Consider the following 27651-nt stretch of genomic DNA (forward strand, 5'->3'; position numbering starts at 1 on the left):
GTGGTAATTTACGTCTGGCCTCGAATGTGTACCTCATCTCTATCTCTGTTCTCACAACAAAATAAATGAAGCTAGTCCATGACTGTCATGTTATTATCATCAACCGAATAACAGTGATTAAAACAGGTCTATTATCTATTTATCACCAGTACGTGAGACATAAATTTCCAGGGTATTAGAAAATTTCCCCGCCATGATGCACCTTGAGGCAAGTGAGAATTAGTAAGGCGTCTTCACTGATTCTCACCAACCTGGAGACCGACCCGATGCCGCCACATCCTCGCTCATGTGGGTTAGTTCCTTGACAGAAGCCGGTGTTGGTGGTAGTGTGTGTGTACGGTCATTCCACGGCTTCAACACACCCCATTTTTTTTAACGATGGCGTCGCTCTTCCTCCGATGTATAATACCGCTGCTGCTCCTAGTCTGTGGTGAGTATGATGTCAAAGTATGGCTCGCTGGAGTGTTGGTTGGGAGTGTAGTGTGGTGTGTGTGTGGTGGCCATGCGTGCATGCCGGGGGACTTCAATGCTAAAACAGGAAATTGTCCACCCATTGTGAAATGTTTCGTCCCTGGTAGACCGTCATAAATGGCCGTAAGATTCGTCCATTTGTGACTTCGATATTGACGAAGTCCAGACACCGAAAAGTAGCTAACTGGCAACTGTCTATGGCGAGATGCCAGAACTTGCCGGCCGGTGAATCTTCCCATAGAAGTGAAATGTAAACATTTTTTTTTTTTTTACTTATAAATGAACGCAAAAATTATGTAAAATATCATAAATAATTTGTTCGTTTGACGTGTAAATGGCCTGGTGATCCAGCAATGTCTTATGAAGTTTTAAATGTCCCTATCTTACCGACATTCGAAAGTGACCATTTCTGTAAATTTACGAATTATTGCCGGTATTTGGCATGGCAGCCTAGCGACCTCAGCTGTTGGTCTGGTGGATTAATATATTTAGTCACGGAGACCGGCTGGGGTTGGTGGGCGGGCCTCCTCTTCTCCCGTTATAAAGATTACCCGAGTGTAATCCCATGTAGCCAAGACATTCCTCCCACCCTCCCACCTCCCTCACAAACCTGCCCTGGCTCCTCTCTCTCTCTCTCTCTCTCTCTCTCATGCCCCGCCTCGTCCACCATCTTCTGACACTTGCCCAGTCCCCGCTAGTCTTGCCCTACCTCCCTCCCTCAGTAATGTCCACAATACCAGGTTTCTACCACCAGACGACCCACGCCAAATGATCATTTTCTTGGTAAAAGTTGCTGCGGCGGGTTTGCCGCCATGGTTGGCTAACTACACATTGGCTGGCTGTTTAAACTAGTCTTTGTGATAGACTTTAAAACACCCGTAGACGCTTGGGACTTGATATATATGTAAATGTCACTATTCTCGTTTATAACCGTAAATACTACAGTTATTGGGGTAAATCTCTAGTAATATATACGTCCGAACCAATCTGAACTTTTACTATTTTTTTTTACTCTCTCTTAAGGTTTAGGTTTGTTTCCCTCTGGAATAAACAACTGATTTGTACTTTTACATATGTTTTCCCTTGGTGCATTCATGTTTCGATGAACAGAGTAACGTGAACATATGTTTGTCAAATAATAGCGGTGAAACTGTAATTTTTTTCTTATGTTCAATGTAAGTCCTTACCTGGCCTATACAACGTGTATAAAATAGACAAAAATTATATTGAAATTTGCATTCAATTTGTGCCAAACTTAGCCGGCTCAGAGCCTCGGCTGGCGGACGTAAGATGGTAATCCATAAAGTAAAGATCAGAACGCTTGTGGAATTTACATTTACTGTTATAATATGGCGGCCAAGTCATCTTTTGTCACAATAAATCCCGTACGTCCTCGGCTGATGAATCATTTGTACAGATTTATAAGTTCGTCCAGAAGGCTGGTATCGTACGCCAGGCAACAACGAGCTGGTACAGCAGACATTAAGCTGGGGGTCGAGAAAGTGTCTGCTTATTTAAGGGTGTTTGTTGTTCTTTGACTTGTCTCATGGTATTTATGCTACGGAGTTTACTCTAAACACTATTATTATCGTGTGTAGATAATAGACTATGCCTTTGTACTGCGTATAAGCTAGAATTTTAATTTTGTTATTCTACATCTAGTAAAGTCCCCGCCTTAACCAGTTGGTACACAAGTTAGTTCTGTTCGTATAGAAAGTCTGTCAATGAGGCTAAACTACTTTTTCGTAGGTAAATTTCTCGTCGTATACAATTACCTTCGCTAACTGTGTCCCTCGCTGGAAAGTGAAAGCGTTCAAGTGATGTTGCGTGCGTGTGGGTACAGCCGGAATTTCGTATATAAGGAGTACTTTTGTTGGATAAAGTTTTTGTTTGACTACGTTTGATATTAAAAAAAAAGCCGACTTGTAGAAGGGGAGACAGGACTAAAATATTTCTCCTCGGTTTCAGATGTAAAAAACTAAAATTTTAGCAGTTTCAGATGTATAAAACATTTTAGCAGTTTTTTTCGCGTCATAATTTATCTATTTTGTTAACCGGGATTTCCACGTTTCTTATTTTTTTAATTTTTTTTTTTTGCAATCGAGGAATAATTGTTTTCTTGCCTCCATCTCTTGCTAACGTATCAGTTTGTTAACCCACTTGGTCCCATACATATTGTGAACGTCGGCAACTTTCCGCCAATTCCATGTTTTACCATTTTTTCTGCAGTTAACAATCTTAATTATTTTTAATAATTTCAATTATAACAAAAAATATCATGTCATTAAGAACAAATAACTAAATTTGTCCCTCAAGCCTTATCTTAACAGAGTGAACTAATGACTGATATTAAGTTGCCAAATGCGAAATTTGTGCAGTAATTTGCAATGTCAACACTTGACTGAAATGCAAAATTGGAGAGCCGGGAAATTTTTTTTGTTTTTGTTTCACTTATAGTCGTCAAACATGAATTGTCACAAGGAAAATTAGAGTATTTGTATTCTTGGTGGTCAATGGATCTCGTGCCAGTCTTCCTACAACACCAATACATATTTATTACGTGATTTTATTGAAAAACAATATTTGTTCCACTGAAATAAAGGCCTTTGGCTATCGCCTGTTTTATGTAATGAAGCGAAAACTGATTTTCTCTCAAAAATGATCGCTGGTATTAACTTCTTTACTCAAAAATGGTCGCTGGTGTAAATTTATTTTCCCTTAAAAATGGTCGCTGGTGTAAATTTATTTTCCCTCAATAATGGTCGCTGGTACAAATTTATTTACCCTCAAAATGGTCGCTGGTGCAAATTTATTTTTACCCTCAAAAATGGTCGCTGGTATTATAATAAACTTTGTTCATCAGCCGAGTTCAGTTTTATGAGACTGTGAACATGAGTAATTCAATACTCAAATAACTCAAAATAGGATCTAAATTCTCCTAAGACAGTGTGTTTTTATACCACAAACATTGTTTTTTTTTATCATTTCTCAAGAGTTCATAATTCGCGCCCCTCCCATCATTCCTTCACCAGGCCATGAATATACTCTTAAATTGAAGCCATGTTTAATATAATTCTGATCCGCATCCCAGCTTCCATTTGTGTAACATCCTCCCGTTTTCTTCGCTGGGGAAAGGCGAAGTGGAGTCGCTTTCTAGAATGTTCCCTCCATGATGGTGGGGTTATTTTGAAATTCCTGCGTTTTGTGTACGTTCAAAATGTCTTTCTTTTTTTTATATATATTTATCTTAGATACACTTATGACGTAGTACGGTGTATATATTTCTCGGAATGTCGGCCGTGTTTAAAGTATATATATATATATATATATATATATATATATATATATATATATATATATATATATATGTAGTGATATATACCACCGCCCTTGGCTCACGGTAAAATAACCTGCATTAAGGTCGAAAACGGCCGCGCGTGAAGGCCATTGTTAGATGACGTGGGTGGTTTTGTCTTCGAATAATTTTGGTGTGAGATAATGACGTGGCTGTGTGTGTGTGTGTGTGGCTGTTTGTCACGCCAGAGAGCATACCCCCCCCCCCCCCGCCACCCGCCCATGCCGCTACAGCAGGTAAAGGCAACTTTCACTCTCTCCCTCCCTCCCTCACTCACCCTCGTCTTCCATCATGGCTGCCGCTGGACCTGGGTGGGTGGGCGGGTGGCGCGCGCGCGCTCATCGCTCCCGCTCGCTACACTGACCATAACTTTCTCTCTCTCTCTCTGCAGTTCCAAATGTTGCTTTTGTTTGGTTGTAGTTTAGTGTGCGAGGGTTTGACAATTGTTTGAACTGTTCTATATCTATTTTTTTCTAATTTTTTTTTTAAAACGAGAAGACATGCGACATTTTACGAGACCTGGCCCAGCCCAGCGGTGGTCATAAATAAAGATGCGCGCGTATTCACTCCTCCTCGCTGCCTTATATGTATTACTTCTACACACGCTGACGTGACAGATGCAAAAACGTGTCGCTACTGAGGCTGTATTTCGATTGACAATAAGGAAATAAGAGGAGAAAGAGAAGAATGAAAGTAACTAAACCTAGATGCATGTTCGCTGGTGAGGGTGAATGCCAGCGGGAGTGGTAGCCCGTATGAACACTAGTTGAGGACACGAACTGCTGGTCAGGAGCGTTTTGTGGTGTGGCAGGTGGTGCTTGTGTGTGTGTGTGTGTGTGTGTGTGTAGTGGCTGGGGGTGGTGTGTGTGTGTGTGTGTAGTGGCTGGGGTGGTATGTGTGTGTAGGTAGTGGCTGGGGGTGGTGTGTGTGTGTGTGTGTGTGTGTGTAGTGGATGGGGTGGTATGTGTGTGTGGGTAGTGGCTGGAGTAGTGTGTAGTGGGTGCGGTATGGTGTGTAGTGGCTGGGGTGGTGTGTGTGTGTGTAGGGGATAAGGTGGTATGTGTGTGTAGGGGATAGGGTGGTATGTGTGTGTTGGGGATGAGGTGGTATGTGTGTGTGTGTGTAGGGGGTAGTGAATGAAGTGGTCTGTGAGCGTGGGAGGTCATTGGCTGGCGTGATGTCCGTGTGTGTGTGTGGGTGTGTGTAGGGGTAATGGATGGGGTAGTGTTTGAGTCGTTAATGGGGTGGGGTCTGGGTCTGTGTAGGGGTTAGTGGATAGGGCGTTGTCTGGATGTAGGAGGGGTTGTGTATGGGGGTTAATGGATGGGGTAGTGTGTAGGGGGTAATGGATGGGGTAGTGTGTAGGGGGTAATGGATGGGGTGGTGTGTAGGGGGTAATGGATGGGGTAGTGTGTAGGGGGTAATGGATGGGGTAATGTGTAGGGGGTAATGGATGGAGTAGTGTGTAGGGGGTAATGGATGGGGTAGTGTGTAGGGGGTAATGGATGGGGTAGTGTGTAGGGGTAATGGATGGGGTAGTGTGTAGGGGGTAATGGATGGAGTAGTGTGTAGGGGGTAATGGATGGGGTAATGTGTAGGGGGTAATGGATGGGGTGGTGTGTAGGGGGTAATGGATGGGGTAGTGTGTAGGGGGTAATGGATGGGGTAATGTGTAGGGGGTAATGGATGGGGTAGTGTGTAGGGGGTAATGGATGGGGTAGTGTGTAGGGGGTAATGGATGGGGTGGTGTGTAGGGGGTAATGGATGGGGTAGTGTGTAGGGGGTAATGGATGGGTAGTGTGTAGGGGTAATGGATGGGGTAGTGTGTAGGGGTAATGGATGGGGTAGTGTGTAGGGGGTAATGGATGGGGTAGTGTGTAGGGGGTAATGGATGGGGTAGTGTGTAGGGGGTAATGGATGGGGTGGTGTGTAGGGGGTAATGGATGGGGTAGTGTGTAGGGGGTAATGGATGGGGTAGTGTGTAGGGGTAATGGATGGGGTAATGTGTAGGGGGTAATGGATGGGGTAGTGTGTAGGGGGTAATGGATGGGGTGGGGCCTGGATATGGAATATAATTATTACTACCTAATTATCTTAACTTTCTCTGATTACATTAAACATTAATTACCATCATCTTGAACCGAGTTCAAAATAGAACACGTTCTTCGTGAACACATGAACATCATGAACACAGGGGGTTCAAACAAGGTTGTTATTCAAGCAAGACTTGACCTTACAGAAGCTAATCCAATGTATATATAAGAAAAATCTATCGCTTAAGATCATACTGTTTATCATACATTGGTAAAACATTTGAATAAATGATTTAGATCATTATATCAATCGAATTTACTGGCGTTTATTTATCTATCATGGCTAAGTGTATTAAACAGGAGGGTTATAAAATTGATGATAATATATGCTAGTATAACGAAGTGCTCGCTTGGGTCAACGAAGAATTGTCGTTAAACTGTTTAAAAAAATCGACGAAATTCTATCGTTAAAATGTTTATTTGAATTGGATATTTGAATGACATTTGATCAAAAAAAAAAAAAAAAATTAGCTTCGTGAATCTTAAACTTTCACATGGATAAAGTCGACGGAAAAATTACCTTTATTTTCCTTTTTTGGGAAATTTCGATCTAGTGACGTTCCTTCGTTAACCCTAACTAACCCTCTCTCTCTCTCTCTCTCTCTCTCTGGGGAAGTTTCCTGGCCACCCCAAACACTCTGGGGAGACACTATGGCCACCCCCCCAGACACAGACAACCCCCCCCCCCCAGAAAAACACCCTCCCGAATCGTTAGTCACATATCAATGTACATACAGCCCTCCCCCCCCCTCTCGACTAATTAGACAGTCACATATCACATATAAAAAGTCCATATATTCTCATTAAATTGTAAGACAATATGCAAATTACACGATTCTGGCCTGTATGTATGATTACCATGTCTCTATCACAATATATAATTTCATGCATCTGTTTATATATGTACATGAAGTCACATATCTCCAATTTTATGCCATAAAGTCTATATATATATATATATATATATATATATATATATATATATATATATAATATATATTCCTATGAGTCCACGCTGAAAATGAAACACGATAAGTTCCCGAATGCACTTTCGTGTAATAATCACATCATCAGGGGAGACACAAGAGAGAAATACAAGTCAGTTGTATATCAACTGACTTGTATTTCTCTCTTGTGTCTCCCCTGATGATGTGATTATAACACGAAAGTGCACTCGGGAACTTATCGTGTTTCATTTTCTCTGGACTCATAGTAATATCTTGATCACGCGCAAAATTGTGATCCTTTCCAATATATATATATATTGACCTGACCTAACCTGACCTTGCAGGGGCGTGGGCGGACCGGGAGAGCGAGTGTATAGAGGTGGGGTTCGCGCGGTCAGCTGGCTCCATCCTACACCAGGGGTATGAGGAGGCCAAAGAGACCCTCCTAGCCAGATGGTCCGAGGAAGACCAAGTGGGGGAGGAGGGGCAGGACCCCCCCATGTACTCGGGCCTCACCCCGCTCCTCAAAAACGTACGTACACTTGTATATCAATAATGGTCTAAGACATTCCCCAGGACTGGCTATGTAAGATTTACTAATATAATTTGGTAAGGTCACTGTAAAATTTTTGTAAATTTCACTAATTAATAAATTAGGTTAGGGCAAATCTATATTTTTATTCGTAAATTTTAATAATTAATAAATTGGTCAGGGCAAATTTATCATTTTTATTTGTAAGATTTACTAATTTATTAATTTCGTCAACAAAAATTTATAATTTTTATTTGTAAGATTTACTAATTGGATTATTTTTTTCACATTAAATACCTTCGTAAATTGTACTGATAAACATTAATTTGGTCAGGACAATTTATAATATTTATTCGTAAGATTTTCTAATCAATGATTAATATCATGAGCACACTTAAAAGTCTTACGATTATCATAAATGTCTTTCTAGGACTATTATTTCTACATGTTTTTAAAATTTCGATTAGAATATAAAAAATGTCGTATGCAAATTTTTTTTCTTGATATATATATATATATATATATATATATATATATATATATATATATTATATATATATATATATGAAAACTCGGCCAAAACCTAAAAGTTAATATTTTTGTTTTTGTATTAATTTTATTGTTATCAGTTAGAAAATCAAAATACAACCTTAAATATCATATTACTATACAAATATTACTAAATTGATTTCTTAACTATTAAAGAAAATGATCGAACAGTATCCTCATTAAGAAACAAATTATAGATAATTAAGTAAATAATAACTCCTTTACAGTGTTATTTCTTACCATGGTAAGGAAGGGGGTTGTAATTAAATATGTTAACCATAAGCAAATTGTTACATTATAACGTTCTTAATAATAACACTTTAATATAAAAAAAAATATTTAAGACCAAATTTTTTTAAAGCTTGTATAAAAATTGAGAAAAAATTTAAAATTACTATTACCAATCACGGCTTAGCTTTGTTGTCCCCATCTATCGCTGTCCTAAGTAATGACCAGATAACATTTTGATATATCACCTTCACTTAACAGCTTAATTAAATGGTTATTAAACGACCTAAGGATATTCCAATCCTAGATGTGTATTTTGTAGGAAATAGTTCTTATATTGTGCGTTTAAAAGAAATATATTTGAGAAAAATACGAAATACTTCCGGTAATAATTTGGGATATTTTTTTTTTGATATAAATACGAAAAATCGGAGATAATAATTCAGGATATGGCTCGAGGACATTTTTGTTTCGAAACTGAAACATAACATATTTAAACGCTTCTATACTTGAAATAATCATAGAAAATATATCTAAATCTTTAGAAGACATTTGCAATAGTTACCGTTACTTACCGTGAAAGAAAACGGACGTCTATTTGAGAAAATGGTCGGAAATATTAATATAAAAATAGTAAACTGTTATCGTTAATCTGTCGTCCTGTTGGTAGCGTTACGTAACGACACGTGTTACGTCGTTTAACATGCCTGTATTGAACCTGTAAAATAGCCTTAGATGCTAAAAATAAGTATTACTGTTCGCATTTGGAAAATATTCAACTACTTTATTAAAAATTCTCACGAATATGGCAACCATAGATATATAGGAGGCCCATAGATACAGCCGAATATTAGAATATTCTAAGACGAGACGATAAATTAAATTATAATATTTAGCGGATTATTCATGAGGGTTTCGCGTGACTCCTGTAGGTCAAAGCGTGAGGTTCGTGGTGCCCTTATATAAGGTTCTCTCCTCCTACAGGTAACTCGGACGGGGCAGCTGCTGGAGGAGGCCTCGCGGGTCATCGTGGGCATGATCCGCAAGACGCGGGTGGGCAAGCGATGCATCGGCAGCCTCCTTCTGTCGGGGCTGGAGAAGCACGTCATCCCCCTCATCAACCTGGACAAGACCTTCGCCGAGGAAATGGGCCTGGGTCAGTCAGTGGTGGCCTGTGTTGTGGGGGGGGGGGAGGCCACAGTGGTGGCCTGTATTGCTAGGGGTAGGCCACAATGGAGGTGGCCTGGATGACGTAGGACGCTGGGCAGGGGGGGGGGGGGACGGATGATAAGGAGGCCGAATATAAGAATACAGAGGACGTGTATGTAACGAATATTTGACAAATATTCGTAAGGGGAGTAATATTCACCGTGTGGGTCGAAAGTCGTATATAATTAAATTCTACTCCTTTATTAGTTAATAAGTCCTTTGTGTCAATTTAAGGAGCAATAGGAACTTGAGTGAAGGGATGTAAAGGGATACATAACGAACGTTTTCAAATTATTGTACGGGATAACATTTTCATAAGGGCTCATAGTCGCATATTAATTACTATTTAACCAATAATGGTTTATTTTCTGATGAAGACGGTAATATAGTTAAACGAGGGAATAACTAAATAATCTTGGTATAAAGTGTTATATTTCTCTCGACTGTGGAGTAATTTAATGTGTTCTGTTTCCCCAGTTATGTCTTTCCGCTGTCTGGTGGGATCGCCTTATCCCAACGTTGATGGCTCCTGCATCAACCAGGAGTCCCCAGACTTGGGATCAGTGGGCTCCAAGTTCTTAAGGCTCCAGCCCGCAGTCTCGGGCAGGGATGGTAGGTACAGAAGTACTGGCTATGATACATTTCCTGAGCTCTTGAGGGGAAAACGTATCGTACAGTATGGTATAATGAAATGTAAATATGCAAATCATGGTACGTTATCTTGGTGGATTGGTGACCTTAGAGCTGAAGCTGATATCAAGGCGTAGATTGATTATCATCATTATAGTACATAATCGCTGTTTCCCGTGTAACAGAGGTAGCGCCAGGAAACGGACGAAGAATGGCCCCATCCACTCATATCCACACACACAGGAATATATATATATATATATATATATATATATATATATATATATATATATATATATATATATATACATATATATATATATATATATATATATATATATATATATATATATATATACATATATATATACGCACATTTACATATCAACATATAATACAAAGACATAAACACATGTACATATTCATACTTGCTTGCCTTCATCCATTCTCGGCGCTACCCCGGCCCCACAGGAAACTCCATCTCTACCCACTGCTTCAGCCAATGTCATAATGTACAATACATGAACACATTACATAAAACTACAGAACCTAGACTGTAGAGATCGTAATCTACAGGCGACTGTAATATTAGATGTTTGGGGTCATGGAAGATAACACACTACACTAATGGTGGCTCCTCCTCTCCCTCCCTCCCTCCCACACTGGGCGCAGGGTTCTCGCCCCGGGAGTCGGTGAACGCGGACAAGACGCTGCCGTCGGCGCGGAAGGTGGCGCAGCTGGTGCGGAAGTACCTGAAGAAGGCGCCGGTCACTGGCATCTTCGGTGACTGGGGCCACTTCGTCCAGAGGGACACCTTCAGCATACCGGTAGGTGAAGAAGGAGGGATGCAAGGGCGTGCGTGCGTGGGGACATGGAGAGGTGGGAAGGCGTGCGTGCGTGCGTGCGTGGTTGACATAGAGAGGGCGTGCGTGGGGGACATAGACAGACACAGAGATAATCCTGTAATGTCTGACGGTGGTTCACGTCTGTACCTCCTGCAGGAGGAGCTAATCCTGTAATGTCTGACGGTGGTTCTCTCTCCCTCCTGCAGGAGTCTCCGCTGGCGCAGGTGGACTGCTGCCAGAACCCGGGTGCTGAGGACTGCGCCCCCATCCCGGTGGAGGAAGACGACCCTCTCCACGCCCTCCTGCCCTGCATCAACTTCAGGAGGTCGGCCAGGGCCCAGGCCATCCTAGGTGAGGTAACAGGGAGGCGGGTGCTCGTTAACCCAGGGCACGACGGGGGGGGGGGGTTATGGGAGTCGAACCCCCATGCTCATAACGATCTCTGACCGCTAGTTACAGCGTTCAGGGTAGCGCTAACCGCTACACTATAGCGATCCAGGTATTGCAAAACTCTTGGTCTCCTCTTGCTGTATTAGAACTTGGTCTTCTCTTGCTGTAGTAGAACTTGGTCTTCTCTTGCTCTATTAGAACTTGGACTTCTCTTGCTCTATTAGAACTTGGTCTTCTCTTGCTGTAGTAGAACTTGGTCTTCTCTTGCTGTAGTAGAACTTGGTCTTCTCTTGCTGTAGTAGAACTTGGTCTTCTCTTGCTCCATTAGAACTTGGTCTTCTCTTGCTGTGGTAGAACTTGGTCTTCTCTTGCTGTGGCAGAACTTGGTCTTCTCTTGCTGTGGCAGAACTTGGTCTTCTCTCGCTGTGGCAGAACTTGGTCCTCTCTTGCTGTGGCAGAACTTGGTCCTCTCTTGCTGTGGCAGAACTTGGTCCTCTCTTGCTGTAGCAGAACTTGGTCCTCTCTTGCTGTAGCAGAACTTGGTCCTCTCTTGCTGTAGCAGAACTTGGTCCTCTCTTGCTGTAGTAGAACTTGGTCTCCTCTTGCTGTAGTAGAACTTGGTCCTCTCTTGCTGTAGTAGAACTTGGTCCTCTCTTGCTGTGGCAGAACTTGGTCCTCTCTTGCTGTAGCAGAACTTGGTCCTCTCTTGCTGTAGCAGAACTTGGTCCTCTCTTGCTGTAGCAGAACTTGGTCCTCTCTTGCTGTAGCAGAACTTGGTCCTCTCTTGCTGTAGCAGAACTTGGTCCTCTCTTGCTGTAGCAGAACTTGGTCCTCTCTTGCTGTAGCAGAACTTGGTCCTCTCTTGCTGAAGTAGAACTTGGTCCTCTCTTGCTGTAGTAGAACTTGGTCCTCTCTTGCTGTAGTAGAACTTGGTCCTCTCTTGCTGTAGTAGAACTTGGTCCTCTCTTGCTGTAGTAGAACTTGGTCCTCTCTTGCTGTAGTAGAACTTGGTCCTCTCTTGCTGTAGTAGAACTTGGTCTCCTCTTGCTGTAGTAGAACTTGGTCTCCTCTTGCTGTAGTAGAACTTGGTCTCCTCTTGCTGAAGTAGAACTTGGTCTCCTCTTGCTGAAGTAGAACTTGGTCTCCTCTTGCTGTAGTAGAACTTGGTCTCCTCTTGCTGTAGTAGAACTTGGTCTCCTCTTGCTGTAGTAGAACTTGGTCCTCTCTTGCTGTAGTAGGACTTGGTCTTCTCTTGCTGTATTAGAACTTGCTCCTTCCCTGGCCAGCTGTGACCAGGTGGTTCAGCTTGGCTTAGTGTTGTCAATACATGAACATTACGTTGAACAGTCAGGCAGAACAGTGAACAGTCAGGCAGAACAAATGTTTACTGAAGGAACGAAAGCACGTTCCTGCCACTGGGGTGCCCACTGTCACTGAGAGCCACCTGCAGCGCCTAGGAAGGTGGCCACGTCCACCGGACGGTAATATAACAATAATGGGTGATGGTGCGTGTGTGTCTGTATGTAGAGAGTGTAGGGCAATTGGATACGTTACATCGCGGGCATATTGGGTACTTGGGATATGTTGAAAATTAATTGAGCAATGTATCATGAAGACGCAAGGTGTATCTAAAATTGGTTCGGACCAGGTAAACGGTGTCTGCAACAAGTCTATGACGCCATTAGCCATTTGAACAGCTTCCCGCACAGATTCTCCACATTGGATATTTAAAGAAACATTCTCCACATGACATATTCAAACAGCACAGGTTTTCCACATTGCATGTTTAATGTTCCTTTTTCTCTAGCGATGGTATGGTCGTAGTGCACAAAGCCGTAGGTTGACTGTTTTAACTTAAGATTTAACACCTCCGTATTGGCCGGGAAAATCATACGAACTGTGTGAATAACTGCTAAGCGAGGTAGGACATCTTCACAAATATTACTATCGAAACTGTAAAGATATCTTATCCCTTTGTATCGATGAATGAGACATTTTAATTCAACGTCCTTGTCATATATAGAGATAAGGGTAATGTAAATATTAAATATAGTTTTGGAATGAGATAATATTGGGAGCTTCCACAAGATGTACACCCGTGATGGCTGCTCGGCATCTTCGTCAAATGTTTATACGCTTCATAATATATTAAGGTCATGCAGGCACGACATGGACGAGACTTTATATAATTACAGCTATTTTCTGGCTTGAAATAAGTCTGTTATCTCGGGAATATACGAATTCTTGGAAGCAGGACAAATGAGGGTGAGGTTTTCCCGCGTTTTGTGATGACATTTAAATTCTGGTGCGTGAAAAGGATGCCGGCGACTTTGTTTTTCTTTTTACTTTTCTCTCATCCCTCGTATTCTCATTTCTCCACTTATTCGAACTTTCTTCTACGTCTCATTATCATTTATACTTCATTCTGTCCATTCTTTCAAAACTGTGACCACCAGCTGACTGAGAGATGATGGCGTGTATACGTGTTAGGGCTGGACTGGTCTGGTCGCCGGCTGGTGGTGGTGGGGGTGTATGGTGGGAAATCCCATTACAAGACCACCATTCGTCAGCCTGTTTCCCCTCCCCCCCAACAAGGGCTGCCGAGGGAGTGAGGGGAAGGGGAGGGTCTGGTGCCCACTTGCCTGGGTGGGGAGGAGGGAAGGCGGGGGGAACAGCCTCCTCCTCCTCCCCTCCCGTCTCGGGCCTCCCTCACACTTGAAGTTGCAAGTCTTCGCGAGATTTACAGGGCGGTGGGATCGAGAGCCAACTTCTCCGGCGGAGATGGTAAAACTTAAATGACTTTACTCTGCATGTGTTTAAAGAGTCTTCCACTCGCCGGAGATGGGGAGGGAGAAGGGAGAAGGGATTTAGTAGCGGGCGACTGGAAGTAATTCCTTCCGTCCTACGATCTGGCAACGTATCATGTCCCTTGCATTCGAATGTGCAGGAATAAATTACACATGATGTATTAATGTAGTTTTTTTGTTAAAAATATTTTTACAGTGCGTTTTATATTAAATATTCATAATTTGCCATTAAAATACTAATTTAGAGCCAGACGTGAATGAATATAGTTCTTGAAATTTTCTTGAAATACGCGTAAATAGTAAAAAAAAATTGCTAAAAGTTTATAGTTCGGTATAGTACATTTACCCAAATTAAAGAACTGTTATATAACGAAGTTATGCAGAGACCGACAAGTAACCTTTGCAAGGTTGTTATTGGGCGAGTCTTGTGACAGAACTTTTAACAGGAGTCCACTGTTTCCCTGCTACTGGAAGTAGCGCCGCCTTGGAGGTGCTGGAAAACAGGATCTGGGTAACAAAGGACCTGATGTGAAAGGATTGCTACAACAAGAATGAATAAATATGGTCGAGTGTAAAACAAATCGGAAATGAACGAACTATTAGAACAGACGTAAAAACTTAGCACGAGGGTACGACCCATGAACACGACGGTACGACCCCCTGAATACGACCTTAACTACCCTTGGGTCCGATAGTCTCCCCTTCTGACTTTACCATTGAGGTCATTTTACCAAGAAGGAATTTTCATATATTATGTACGTTGTTAATCGTAAGACTCGGGTTGAGTCGACCAAGAAATGATGGCGGGTACAAGATTTTCGTAAGCATTCGAATGAGAAATATATTTGAAAAGTAAAGTATAATGAATTATATTCTTTTTTACCGTATTTTATAGAAATTATAGCCTTCAACGCCATAGGGTTAACACTGATAAAGTTTAAGACGTAACTGAAGGATAATAAGCATTAATTAACTCGAACATGAATGTGAAGATAAATTAGTGGCGTATATAAATCTCAACTTTATATATATTCGAATTATTTGATAACGACTAGAGCTAACAGTAGCATTATCATCATTAAAAAATAAGACCAGTAAAATATCTACAGAATTAAAAATAAAAACTTAATCTTATATATGGAAAGAATATGGGTCTATCCTAGTTCGGCAGCAGCCCAGACTTCAATCACTCACCATCCCTCTGCCCAACTCCCCTCTCGCTCTCCGGAACGGTTTACCTCCTCGCTTGATGGCGCCCAAATAGAGCAGCCGAGCATTACTAGGATCTAAACTTGGTGGGGGAAACAAGTCTAGAGTGAGCGGGACCCACCGTCCAGCAACGGGCTAATTTGGTTCCAGTGAGCGGGCGCGGGCCAGGCGGCGGGAAAAGTTGGGTTGGGTTTGGCGTGGCTGGGATGTTGTCCATCTGGAAATTGCCTCGGACTGTTTTTTTTTCCCTTTTTTTCCCCCTCTCTCTCCTTCTCTCTAGGAAGTTTTGGCTGTGAATTGTTGATGCTGGGGATTTTGTGAAGGTTTCTGTCTCTTTTGTTTGTTGGTTGGTAAGACAAGTGTGATGGTGTGTGTGTGTGTGTGTGTGTGTGTGTGTTTCTCTTAAGTAACTTCTAGGTGTCTGCATTTGCCGAGTTTCCCATTAGTCTATTTTTTTTTATTATTATTCTCTTCAATATGGGGGGATGTTCCGAAATATTTACAGTAGCCTCATCGATAAATAGTTTATAATAACTTAGTCCCTATTCATTATCCTGCACCTCGATATATACCTTTATAATTATAATAATTCTATTTCGATTGGGTGACAGAGCCAAGCGTCCATATGTTTGTCATTTTAAGTCAATCTTAAAATCTTGACTTAATTTTAGGAAGGATGTGAATATGATATCTTTTAATCTTTTGCTGAATATTGTTGACCCTTATTTTATAATTATCTTAAGAGGTATTGGCTCGTCCAAATGTCGCCGCTGGACTTTTAATAATAACCCTACAACCCTGGCGTCTCACAACCCTGGCGTCTCATAACCCTGGCGTCTCACAACCCTGGCGTCTCACAACCCTGGCGTCTCATAACCCTAGCGTCTCGTTGTACAGGTCACAGGGAATCAATGTCGCTGGTGTCGACGTACCTGGACGCCACGCCCGTGTACGGCGCCACGGACAAGGTGGCCTTCCAGAGGAAGACTGGCTACTTCGGCTACCTCAAGTGAGTGGAGGCGATCATGGCGGGGGTCGGGGCACGCCCGCGGGAGGCTAGGCTAGGCAAGGCTAGGTTAGGTTGAGGGTTAGGTAGGTTGAGGATTAGGTTAGTTGGGTTGAGTGCTAGGTTAGATTAGGTTGAGGACCAGGTTAGGTTAAAGAGTAGGTTAGGTTAGGTTAGACTACGTTAGCTTGAGTGCCAGGTTAGGTTAAGGACTAGGTTAAATTAGGTTAGGTTAAGCACTAGGTTAGGTTAGACTAGGTTAGCTTGCGTGCCAGGTTAGGTTAAGGACTAGGTTAAATTAGGTTAAGCACTAGGTTAGGTAAGGACTAAGTTAGGTCGAATACCAGGTTAGGATGAGGACTAGGTTAGGTTAAGCACTAGGTTAGTTAGGTTGAGTGCCAGGTTAGATTGACTGGTTATTACTAGCTATGTTAGAAGCTTTGGGTGTACTTAATTACACTTTTTTTTCACTTCACATCAGATGTATTCAAAATGTTGTGTGTTCTGTAGGGCGCCCGAGCCAGTAGATAAGACGGAAGGAAGCAATGGCGCGGAGGAAGAGGGCCAGAAGGCGCCCAAGAAGAAAGAGGAAGAGGTGAAGAAGAAAGAGGAAGACAAGAAGAACGTAAAGTGTTCAGCGCCTGAGAGTTTTAAGGGCTGTTTCCAGGTAGCGGAAGGGGAAGACTGGGTAAGTCAATGTTACACCTTCACCTTCCATGAGACAACGTCAGCCATATTGAAAGAGAAGCGGTAATGGCCGCAGCCCAGAGAACCCGGTTCGCCAGAATGGTCGTGTTGACTACCATATATTCTTTTGTTTTCCACACCAACACAATGTAATTAAGGCTTTCTCTCTATTATCATGGTGATGGGATTCGCCTAAAGCCATTAGAAATGGATGCATAAGAACGGGGAAGGAGGAGGAGGAGGATGTATTGAAGACTATATTTTCAAACTTGTGAAATGGTCGCTTTGCTTTGTGTGACGTATGTTCTTTCCCGGGGTCTACAATCCGCCCAGATTTTTGCCTACAGACAATAGGCAGGCTAGCGCGCCATAAACCTATTAAACTGGTAAATGAACGTTGTTGATTAATACAATTACATCTACACAAAGGACGATGTATTTTTTTTTTAATTTTTTCCGCGCGTGGATTGGCCTCGTCACTGCCACTACCGCATCGAGGTGCGTGAAATGTCAATAATTTAATTTACATTTCCTGGCTTAAATGTCGAATTACGATCATATATATATACACTAGGCAATTCAACACGTCCCTCCCCTTCTCCACACAAGGATTACAGTAAGCTAAGCCCAAAGCTCTGCCTCGGATTAATTCCATTTTTGAAAAAAAAAAACTTTCAAATTTCTGGCAGCTGAACTCCTACATTCCCTCCGCCTCGGAAACTAGTGCACCCAGCTATCTATTATTTATTTATTTTTAATGTTAACTATTCACTTCACCACTGATGTTTCATATTGCCTCAACCTCAAAACTGTACTTTAGACTCAATAATTCCCTAATTGACCCCGGCAGAAGGTCGGTATTTAAGTTTATACATATATGTAATGTGTGACGTTTTAACCCGCCATCACCCTCCTCCCCCAATTCGTTCGCTTCGCTAATGGCCTCAGGTTCAGGGTGTTTCAACAACTCCGAACTCCCGAGACAAAACTCATTGTTTACCATGAGTTCCATCCGTGACCCAACTGCGTGACGAGAAGAACTCCTCCCACGTTCATGATTGAACGTCAGGTTTGGAACTAAAGGGTTACACACACACGCACACACACACATGTGGCGAGTCCGCCATCATGAGTTAGGTCATGTCCTCCAGCTCCCAATTTTCCTGGCTAACGTGAACTCTGGCGCACCATCATGATGAGTTAGGTCATGTCCTCCAGCTCCCAATTTTCCTGGATAACGTGAACTCTGGCGCACCACCACACAGGTCGAGGGGCTGCAGCTGTTGCTGGTGCTGGAGCATAACAGAGTGGCCGACTCCCTGGCCGAGATCAACCCCCATTTTGACGACTCGCTCCTCTACAACGAGGCCAGGTATGTACGCTTACACCAGGAGGCCACGGTCTCGTGTCAAGTCAGGTGTTTGCTAATGGGGCAGGGGCGGGCGGGGTGGATGCACTCACAAGCGGTTGAAATACGCGGGCGTGTTCGGGATGCCGTTTTCTGTTAGTGGATCAAATGGGGGGTTGGATTTTACTATTTCTAAAAATATGGCAGCTTAAGACGAGGGTTATTTAATTCATAAGATTGGTTAGAAGCGACATGATGAGATGGATGATTGTATACACTGAAGCCAATGGCTTTATGTAGGTTTAATATTAATAATAATTACGTCCACGTAGGTCGAACCGTAACACAGTCGTAACTTAAAATAAAATGGCAACTTTTAGCCCTTAACACTTCACATAAACACACGGTCTGTAATATGGAGCCTATGTAAATATGACGGTTGACGTCCGGCCATATATATATATATATATATATATATTTGACTATGAAAAGAACCCGCGTAAACCCGGCAGCCTAGCGAAGCCCCGGGAGGGGGGGGCTTCCGGGAGAGGAGGGGTGGGAAGGGGAGGAGGAGGAGAAGGGAAGGGAGAGGAGGGAGGGGAAGGGGAGGAGGAGGGAGGGGAAGGGGAGGAGGAGTAGGAGGGAAGCAGGAGGGAATGGGAGAAGGGAGAAGGGAGGGGAAGTGGGAGGTTTCCTCCTCGTTTTCTGTGAGGCTGGGTTGTGTCCGTCAGGCAGGGGGGCACTGTCATATACAGGCCCCCGGGCCGCCCTCTCCCCGAGTTATGGCTTGCATGTAATTGAATTTCGTTTCTGTATCTTGAGCGAGTTACACGCCACACCACCCCCCCTTTTTTCCCCTGCCCCCCCCCACTGGGAGGTGGCTATGCCCCTGTGGTGTTGATGGGGGGTTTGTTTTGGCGGTAAGATGTCATAGAGGGATGTGAATGAAGGAAATATGAAGACATATTTTTTTGTTTAAAAGAAATCGCTACGTAATGGTGGTTGTTTTAAGAGGGGAAATTAATAATTTAAACGGGTCTACACCACGTAGCATTTATGATAATGTTTGATCCTTTATTTCATTTATTACTGATGCTTAATTACTTAGGGGAGACAGCGACAAAGTATAATAAAAAAAAATATAAACATATATATATATATATATATATATATATATATATATATATAATATATATATATATATATATATATCGTGGGCCAGATAATACCACAAACGTAGCACACGCGTCCAGTGCCCAGCACAAACTAAGTCAATTTAATCGCTTTAAAACCTTTTTTTTTTTTTCGCTGTTGTCCCTCGTGGTTTAGGCCTAAAGCTGACCCGTGCCAGTGTGTTGGACGATGAACATTTGAACACATTGTTAGAAATGAAATAACGTCTGAACAATAATAATGATAACAAGGCATGTGGCCCATACATAAAAGTTTAAACGTGCTTAATTTAATTTAATATTCTGGGAATTTCTTTGTTTTTTTTTTTCCACAATCGATAGATAATCCCCTTCTGATAGATATGTGGCTTCAAACACGAACGAAAATGGCGTCGGCAAAATTGTGATACATATGTATTTTCGCGGGTTCAGTAGAGAGCCAGGAACCTGGTCATAGTGTCTACCAATACATCGCTGTGAAATACATGGAAAGTATTGAATGGTAGTTAATATGAGGTTGTTAAATCTAAGATATTGTATAATACATCATCTGGTGAAACCTAGTGTAAGTATATTATATATATATATATATATATATATATATATATTATATATATATATATATATATATATATATACACGGAGATTCTCTACCGTCCCAAGCATTAAAGAAATATATCAGCTAAGCTTTGGCCTCCAAGCTTGAGTATATAGGAGGGAGGTGAAGCAGACACACACAGTGTGTCCCCCGACGGTAACGCTGGCTGAGAACTGGTTAATGTATGCAAGGAATGAGGGAGGTTGGGAGGAGGAGTCGTGCGCTGGCTGTCGTGGACGCTGGGTAAGGTTAAGCATCTCCTCCTACCCCGCACCATGGCGGGAAACTTGTTAGCGCACGACGCTGATATGAGCGCCAGAAATGGTCGAACCCAGCCACCCACCCTTCCAATATGGCCGCCGTTCGCTACCCTGTACAACATAACGATTATATTTTTTTTTCTTTTTTATTAGAGGGTTAGGGATGGCATTCCTGGCAAGACACCTGGCTCAGGCAAACGAGATAAGAGGTCGAAATTCCAGTCTGTATCTCTGATACCTTTGAGATTCCCGATGGAGGAATGTAAACAATTTCAATTAGGCTGGGAGCTTAATTCTACGCAAAATTCCAGCGCCCGTTCCTACGGGCGCCCGTCTTGATTATTGGATATTTTGGCTCTTGATTAATCAACGTCTTGAATTCGAAATTTTCATTTAAAATAATAAAAAAAAATGTATCTTTGGTAGTTGCGTTTACCTCTGCCCGGCTTGATTAATTAAGGAGAATGTTAACATATGGAAATTACCGTACGCTTTGACTGAATGAATCGCCCCAGTTATGTCTTAAATTATTTTTTTAAAGGGAATTCTCATCTTACATCAGATGCAAAACGTTTTAAGTGTTTAAATGCCGTGTTAAAGCTTATCAGAGAGACTGACTATAATTAGTGCTTCATTTAATAAGACGGGCTTTTTTTTTTAATTAACGCTCTGGTTATATAGATGGATGACTTTGATGTAACACACTACGAAGTTCCAAAGTTACATTGGGTTTGAAGACGTGACCATTTAAATATGGCCATTTTCGACGAAGTTCCACACACCTTTTTTAGACTACAATGATTTAAAGTCATGAACATTTAAATAATAGTTTAGCCTTATAACTACAGCCATGTGTTTTGTTCGAGAACCTTCCCCCCCCCACACACGCACACACCCACACACGTGCGTGTGTTATGTTCGAGAACCTTCCACCCTCCACACACCCACACACACACGCACACACCCACACACGTGCGTGTGTTATGTTCGAGAACCTTCCATTCCACCCGCCCACCCACACACGTGCGTGTGTCTCTCCTACAGGAGGATCGTGATAGCGGAGTACGCCCACGTCACGTACGGGGAGTACATGCCGGTGCTCATGGGTCAGGAGATGGTCAACAAGCACTCGCTCAACCCCGGGGCGGAGGGTCACGCCGCCAGCTTCATCCCGGAGGTCAACCCGGGCATCTTGACCAACTTCGCCCTCGCCTCCTACAGGAACCCGGCTGTAAGCACACCGCCCGCGAACGTCTGGGCTCATACCACATCACTACACACTGTATTTGAATATATGGCCAGGGATTTTGAGATGTGTTTATATAGACTGTTGCACAGATGTGTGTATATATACAGGATTTTGAGATGTTTGTATATACAGGCTATTACACAGATGTATGTGTATATACAGGCTATTACACAGATGTGTGTGTATATACAGGCTCTTGCACAGATGTGTGTGTATATACAAACTGTTGTACAGATGTGTATATACAGGCTCTTCCACAGATGTATATGCACCGATGTGTGTATATACAGGCTGTTGCACAGAGTTGCACAGGTGTATATATAGGTTGTTGCACGGATGTGTGTATATACAGATTGTTGCACAGTATTTTTCTTTACCTCGTTAATACAAATGTATACACGAAGTGTTCAAAATTAAGGTATATCAATGACACTATACTAAAGGATCAATTGGGAAGTTGAATTATTACTGTAAGTATTAAATTCTAGAATTTTTACGAAGGTTAATTTCACAAAATATTTAAATTTTAAAAAATTTATCGGTTAATATCACGAATTTCTAAAATCAATTTTTGCATCCACGTTTATTTCGCCAATGTTTTAAATTTCAAATTTTTATCTAGGTTAATTTCACGAAATTTTTAAAATGAAATTTTCCATCTTTGTTAATTTCACGAAATTTTTAAAATCAAATTTTTTAATCAGTTAATTTTACGAAATTTTTAGAATCAAATTTTTTATCGAATTTAATTTCACGAAATTTAAATTTTTAACTGAAAAATTACCTGAAATTTTTTTTTTTTTTAATCTTTGTATTTTTGTGGTGCAGATGGAGACAGAGTGGCGTGCGGAGTGGGGTCGTACCAATATATACGACTCGACGCACTACGACTCCATCAGGAACGACCCTTACCAAGACCTGCTGGCCATGGACATCCAGAGGGGACGTGACCACGGTTAGTACTGCCAGCCACGAACACCTAGGCCCGTTGAGGGAGGTGGCAAGGGGGGGGGGGGTTAGAAAGGCAAAAGAGTGTTTATTCTGATGGCCTTCGGGGCAGGAGAATGCTCTGCCTCGAATCAAGAGCCAGAGGTTCTTCGTTTTCGGTCGAAATTTGAGCCTTATGGTCATAATGAACACACAGGAGGGGGATAAATGGAAGGGATAAATGTAAATATGGAATAAATTCATTACTGGCAGGGGATAAGACGTATTATTGAGGATGTATTCAATATTATGGCTCTTAAATATGTGATTTTTAAATATGTGATCAATACCTGTGTGGGCAAATTCCCATGTGTGTGTGTGTGTGGACCTATGACCTGGTGTGACCTCCTGTCGCAGGCGTGGCCGGGTACAAGGTGTGGCGCAAGTTCTGGGACACGGGCAAGGCGTACGACAAGTGGGCTGACCTGGAGGACGGCCTGCCACACGACCTGGTCCAGGACATCAAGACGCTCTACCAGTAAGTTCTCCTTGCCCTCAACTTCTCTCTCTCTCTCTCTCTCTCCCTCTCTCTCTCGTAAGGGGTGCACATGTCCTTCGTGATGGGGTACATGACGTATTCCATGTCCCTTTTATCTTTGAAAAACTTCCAGTGTGGAAAAAAAAACCCCGATTTCCTTGGGGCATTTTACTCCTGCAAGGTATTTTTTTTTTTTGTTTTTCTGCCCGTTTTTCCCGCCCGGCGTGGTGCCGTGTGGGGTAGGGTAGGGGAGGAGCCTATGACCTGACATCCTTTAAATCTACTCCTTTTAAAGGGGCTACTCTCTATTTTAAGTAGTGTTAAGGACAGACCACCTGGCAAGGACTTGTGATCTGTGTCACTCCCTTCCCCACTCAACAGTCCTCAGGATGGACGAAAACCGAGGGTCGTTCCAGTGGTGACCCAGTGGTTAGCCTTCATATCAATGGGGTCCAGTGGTGGTTCTCCACTGTGGTTGGCCTTCATATCAATGGGGTCCAGTGGTGGTTCTCCACTGTGGTTGGTCTTCATATTAAGGGGTCCAGTGGTGACCCAGTGGTTGGCCTTCATATCAAGGGGGTCCAGTGGTGACCCAGTGGTTTGTATATATATCTTGTGTTGACATGTGCCCTTCTTGCAGGGATGAGATCGATGACGTGGACGTCCAATTGGCCCTGCTGGAGGAGCCGTCAGATGGCGGCATCATCGGCAAGACTTATAACTTCCTGCTGGTAAGTTTTGGGTCCCATTCTGGGCTGGTCTGGTAGGTTCTGGGTCCCATTCTGGGCTGGTCTGGTAGGTTCTGGGTCCCAGTCTGGGCGAGCCTTGCTAATATTGACCATCCATTAACATCCTTACATTATAATTAAATGTGATCTCTTGTGGTTTCAAACCCCCATTACATCACTATGTCACAAAGCTCCAGTTACGGACAAGTCTCCATCAAGTTTGAGCCTTATGTGAAATATAGAGACAGAAATACGAAGTGGATAAAGAAGCGACAATGGAAAAGTATTATAAGTTCTGGAGGAAGTGAAAAACGCGTCTTTTAAAATGTGTCAGGTCTATACATACATACATAATATATATATAATATATATATATATATATATAATATATATATATATAGTTCCTGGGAAAGGCATGAGATAGTAGTGTGTGTATTCCAAAGCTTGGAGGTGTAAGGGAAGAAACAGTTATCAAAGACAAGGGAAAGTATTTAAGTTCTGGAGGAAGTGAAAAACGTGTCAAGTCACTATATATAGTTACTGGGAAAGGCATGAGATGGTAGTGTGTGTATTCCAAAGCTTGGAGGTGTAAGGGAAGAAACGGTTATCAAAGCGGCCCACCCCTTGGCGTTGCTGGCGGGCCGCACCAGTGATCGTGTGACGTTCGATGGACACTAATATCATTCTCTCTCTCTCTCTCTCTCTCTCTCTCTCTCTCTCTCTCTCTCTCTCTCTCTCTCTCCTCCCCCCCCCCCCCCTTTTATAAAGGCTGACCAGTTCGCGCGTCTGAAAACGGGCAACCGCCTGTTCTGGGAGCATGAGAGCAGCGTCCTGACGGTGGAGCAGAAGGAGGTCATTAAGGAGGCCACGCTGGCTCGCCTCCTGTGTAACAACCTCCCCCTCCAGGCTGTGCCAACCAAGGCCTTCCTCCCGCCCTCGGACAGGTAAGAGCTCTTCCCATTTTCTAAAAACCTTGGTAAGACCCTCCTCTCTCTCCCATTTTCTAAAAACCTTGGTAAGACCCTCCATTCTCCCATTTTCTAAAAACCTTGGTAAGACCCTCCATTCTCCCATTTTCTAAAAACCTTGGTAAGACCCCCCTCTCTCCCATTTTCTAAAAACCTTGGTAAGCCCTTCCTCTCTCCCATTTTCTAAAAACCTTGGTAAGACCCTCCTCTCTCCCATTTTCTAAAACCTTGGTAAGACCCTCCTCTCTCCCATTTTCTAAACCTTGGTAAGACCCTCCTCCCTTCCCATCTTCTAAACAGTAGTAAGAACTACTCCCATTTTCTGAATATCGGTTAAGAGCTCCACCCATTTTCTAAAAACGTTGGAAGAGCTCCTCTCATTTTTATTTCTAAATACAGATAAGAACTCCCATTTTCTAGACATTGGTATGGTCTCTCATTTTCTACCCACGTGTAAGAGCTCCTCCCATTGTCTAAACATTGATATGAACGCCTCCCATTTTCTAAACATAAGTATGATATACTATCGTAAAAAAAATGTATATAATCTTTATATAATTCTTATGTCAATTATACCATTCCTAATCATTGGTGTGTCCCCCCCCCCCACAGCAACCCCATAGTGCAATGCTCCGAGCTACCCCCCCCAGACATGGCCCCGTGGAAGGACGTGGCCCTCATAGAGAAGATGAAGGAACGGAAGGAAGAGGAAGGGAAGGAGAAAGACGAGGGAGTGAAGGAGAAAGACGAGAAAGACAAGGAGACAGCCAGGCATTCCGAGTTGTAAGATGTATAGAAAATGGGGAGACGGACGCCCCCACTCCCTCGCCTTTTGTTTACTAGTACAGCATTCGTATCGACACGAATAATGGATAAATGCGTTATAAGAATGAGTAAATGATTTATAAATAACTGGACTTCATTTCTTTTTTTAAAAGAATTTAAAATGTTTTGTTACAAAATATTTTCAGTTAAAAAGTTAAAAAAAATAAAAAAAATTACCACTCGGTTAAAAAGCTAATTTCTTTTTTCTAACTTGATTTAAGTTAATAATTACGTTGCTCTGCCATTTATGTTGTTAATGTGTTTGATAACAAGATTTACCTTACAATGAGACGCTTCGATTCATTACTTGTTAGTAATATATATTCTATTTTTTGTACTGTATTAATACAGTGTGTGTGTGTGTGTGTGTGTGTCTGTGTGTTAAGCAGGTTTATAGATTATATTTTGACAGACGTACATGGCTGCTGGCAGGGGTCAGAAGCTGGTTAATGTTTATATATATATATATATATATATTTTTTCTCTCCAAATATAATAAAATATTTGTTGAAATATTAATGTTATTTAGCCTTAAATAGCCTAGTTGATTAAGCTTTGATGGTGAGTATATTAAATGGTTTTATAGGACTTCATGTTTGTACAATATATATATAAAACAGACGGTATATAAAAAAGAAAAATGTAATGTGGCTGTAAAATTACATGAGCCACCCCTTAAACGACATCATTTTCTTCTCCAAAGTGTCGACCATTTTCTGTTGTACAAAGGAATTAGACACAAGATTATATTTGTGAATTATATTCGCAAATTCCCCCCAACCCCCCAGTTATACGACAGTAAAATTATGTTGTATGTAATCATCCTTTTTGAAGGTATAATTACATTTCTTGACATTGTTTGTGTAAGTCATTTGCATGTAATTGCATGATGACGTTAATCACCAGTGTCCTTGTTCATCCTAGACAAAAATTATCATTGTGCTCAATTCCATGTCCTAGCTAGGCTCATGTGGACCTCAACAGCCACGTAAATAATTTTTTTTTTCGAAACTTTGAACCACTATATTGAGTATCATTCTCTTATTTCTTCACTCTCTTCCTTCCTCCTTCGCTCAGCCCTACTGCTTATATTAAGTCACGGACGAAAAGATGTGACACACCTCTATACTTCAGAATCCCGGTTCGAAGCTTACCGGACGGCGGGTCGGTACAGCTTCGACACCAGGGGTACCCCAGGGTTCAAATCCACATTTGTTTACCAAATACGATCCAACTGAGTCATTTGGTGGATGAAGGCAAGCAGGTATGAATATATATAATATATATATATATATATATATATATATATATATATATATATATATATATCTTTCACACACATTACCAAACTCAGTGTGTGAAAGAAGAAAGTTAAGAGTAAATGTGAATAAGAGCAAGGTTATTAGGTACAGTAGGGTTGAGGGTCAAGTCAATTGGGAGGTGAGTTTGAATGGAGAAAAACTGGAGGAAGTGAAGTGTTTTAGATATCTGGGAGTGGATCTGGCAGCGGATGGAACCATGGAAGCGGAAGTGGATCATAGGGTGGGGGAGGGGGCGAAAATTCTGGGAGCCTTGAAGAATGTGTGGAAGTCGAGAACATTATCCCTGAAAGCAAAAATGGGTATGTTTGAAGGAATAGTGGTTCCAACAATGTTGTATGGTTGCGAGGCGTGGGCTATGGATAGAGTTGTGCGCAGGAGGATGGATGTGCTGGAAATGAGATGTTTGAGGACAATGTGTGGTGTGAGGTGGTTTGATCGAGTGAGTAACGTAAGGGTAAGAGAGATGTGTGGAAATAAAAAGAGCGTGATTGAGAGAGCAGAAGAGGGTGTTTTGAAATGGTTTGGTCACATGGAGAGAATGAATGAGGAAAGATTGACCAAGAGGATATGTGTGTCGGAGGTGGAGGGAACGAGGAGAAGAGGGAGACCAAATTGGAGGTGGAAAGATGGAGTGAAAAAGATTTTGTGTGATCGGGGCCTGAACATGCAGGAGGGTGAAAGGAGGGCAAGGAATAGAGTGAATTGGAGCAATGTGGTATACCGGGGTTGAGGTGCTGTCAGTGGATTGAATCAAGGCA

General features: G+C 42.2%; 2 protein-coding genes across 3 annotated transcripts in view; one reads left to right on the top strand and one right to left on the bottom strand.

The window, feature by feature from the left end:
* The window catches only part of LOC139763126 (uncharacterized), a 49375-nt gene that overhangs the window by 12425 nt on the left and 9299 nt on the right, over positions 1 to 27651 (bottom strand). The window lies entirely within an intron of this gene.
* LOC139763125 (peroxidase-like) lies at positions 246 to 26084 on the top strand. Its single transcript, XM_071688810.1, has 15 exons — positions 246 to 430; positions 7211 to 7398; positions 9160 to 9331; positions 9862 to 9996; positions 10687 to 10841; positions 11066 to 11210; positions 16163 to 16274; positions 16782 to 16959; positions 18224 to 18330; positions 21381 to 21567; positions 22414 to 22540; positions 22930 to 23050; positions 23691 to 23781; positions 24547 to 24722; positions 25359 to 26084. Exons 1-15 carry the CDS (start codon positions 379 to 381, stop codon positions 25531 to 25533), a joined length of 2121 nt encoding a protein of 706 aa, XP_071544911.1. The 5' UTR covers positions 246 to 378; the 3' UTR covers positions 25534 to 26084.

The sequence above is a fragment of the Panulirus ornatus genome, chromosome 46, assembly GCF_036320965.1.
Source record: "Panulirus ornatus isolate Po-2019 chromosome 46, ASM3632096v1, whole genome shotgun sequence".
Lineage (NCBI taxonomy): Eukaryota > Metazoa > Arthropoda > Malacostraca > Decapoda > Palinuridae > Panulirus > Panulirus ornatus.

Excerpts from the sequence above, each read along its gene's own strand:
- LOC139763125 (XM_071688810.1), top strand. The coding sequence starts at position 379 with ATGGCGTCGCTCTTCCTCCGATGTATAATACCGCTGCTGCTCCTAGTC. Across the intron at positions 21,568-22,413 it reads CCTCCTACAGGAACCCGGCT|ATGGAGACAGAGTGGCGTGC; the intron begins GTAAGCACACCG and ends TTTGTGGTGCAG. Across the intron at positions 22,541-22,929 it reads CCAGAGGGGACGTGACCACG|GCGTGGCCGGGTACAAGGTG; the intron begins GTTAGTACTGCC and ends CTCCTGTCGCAG.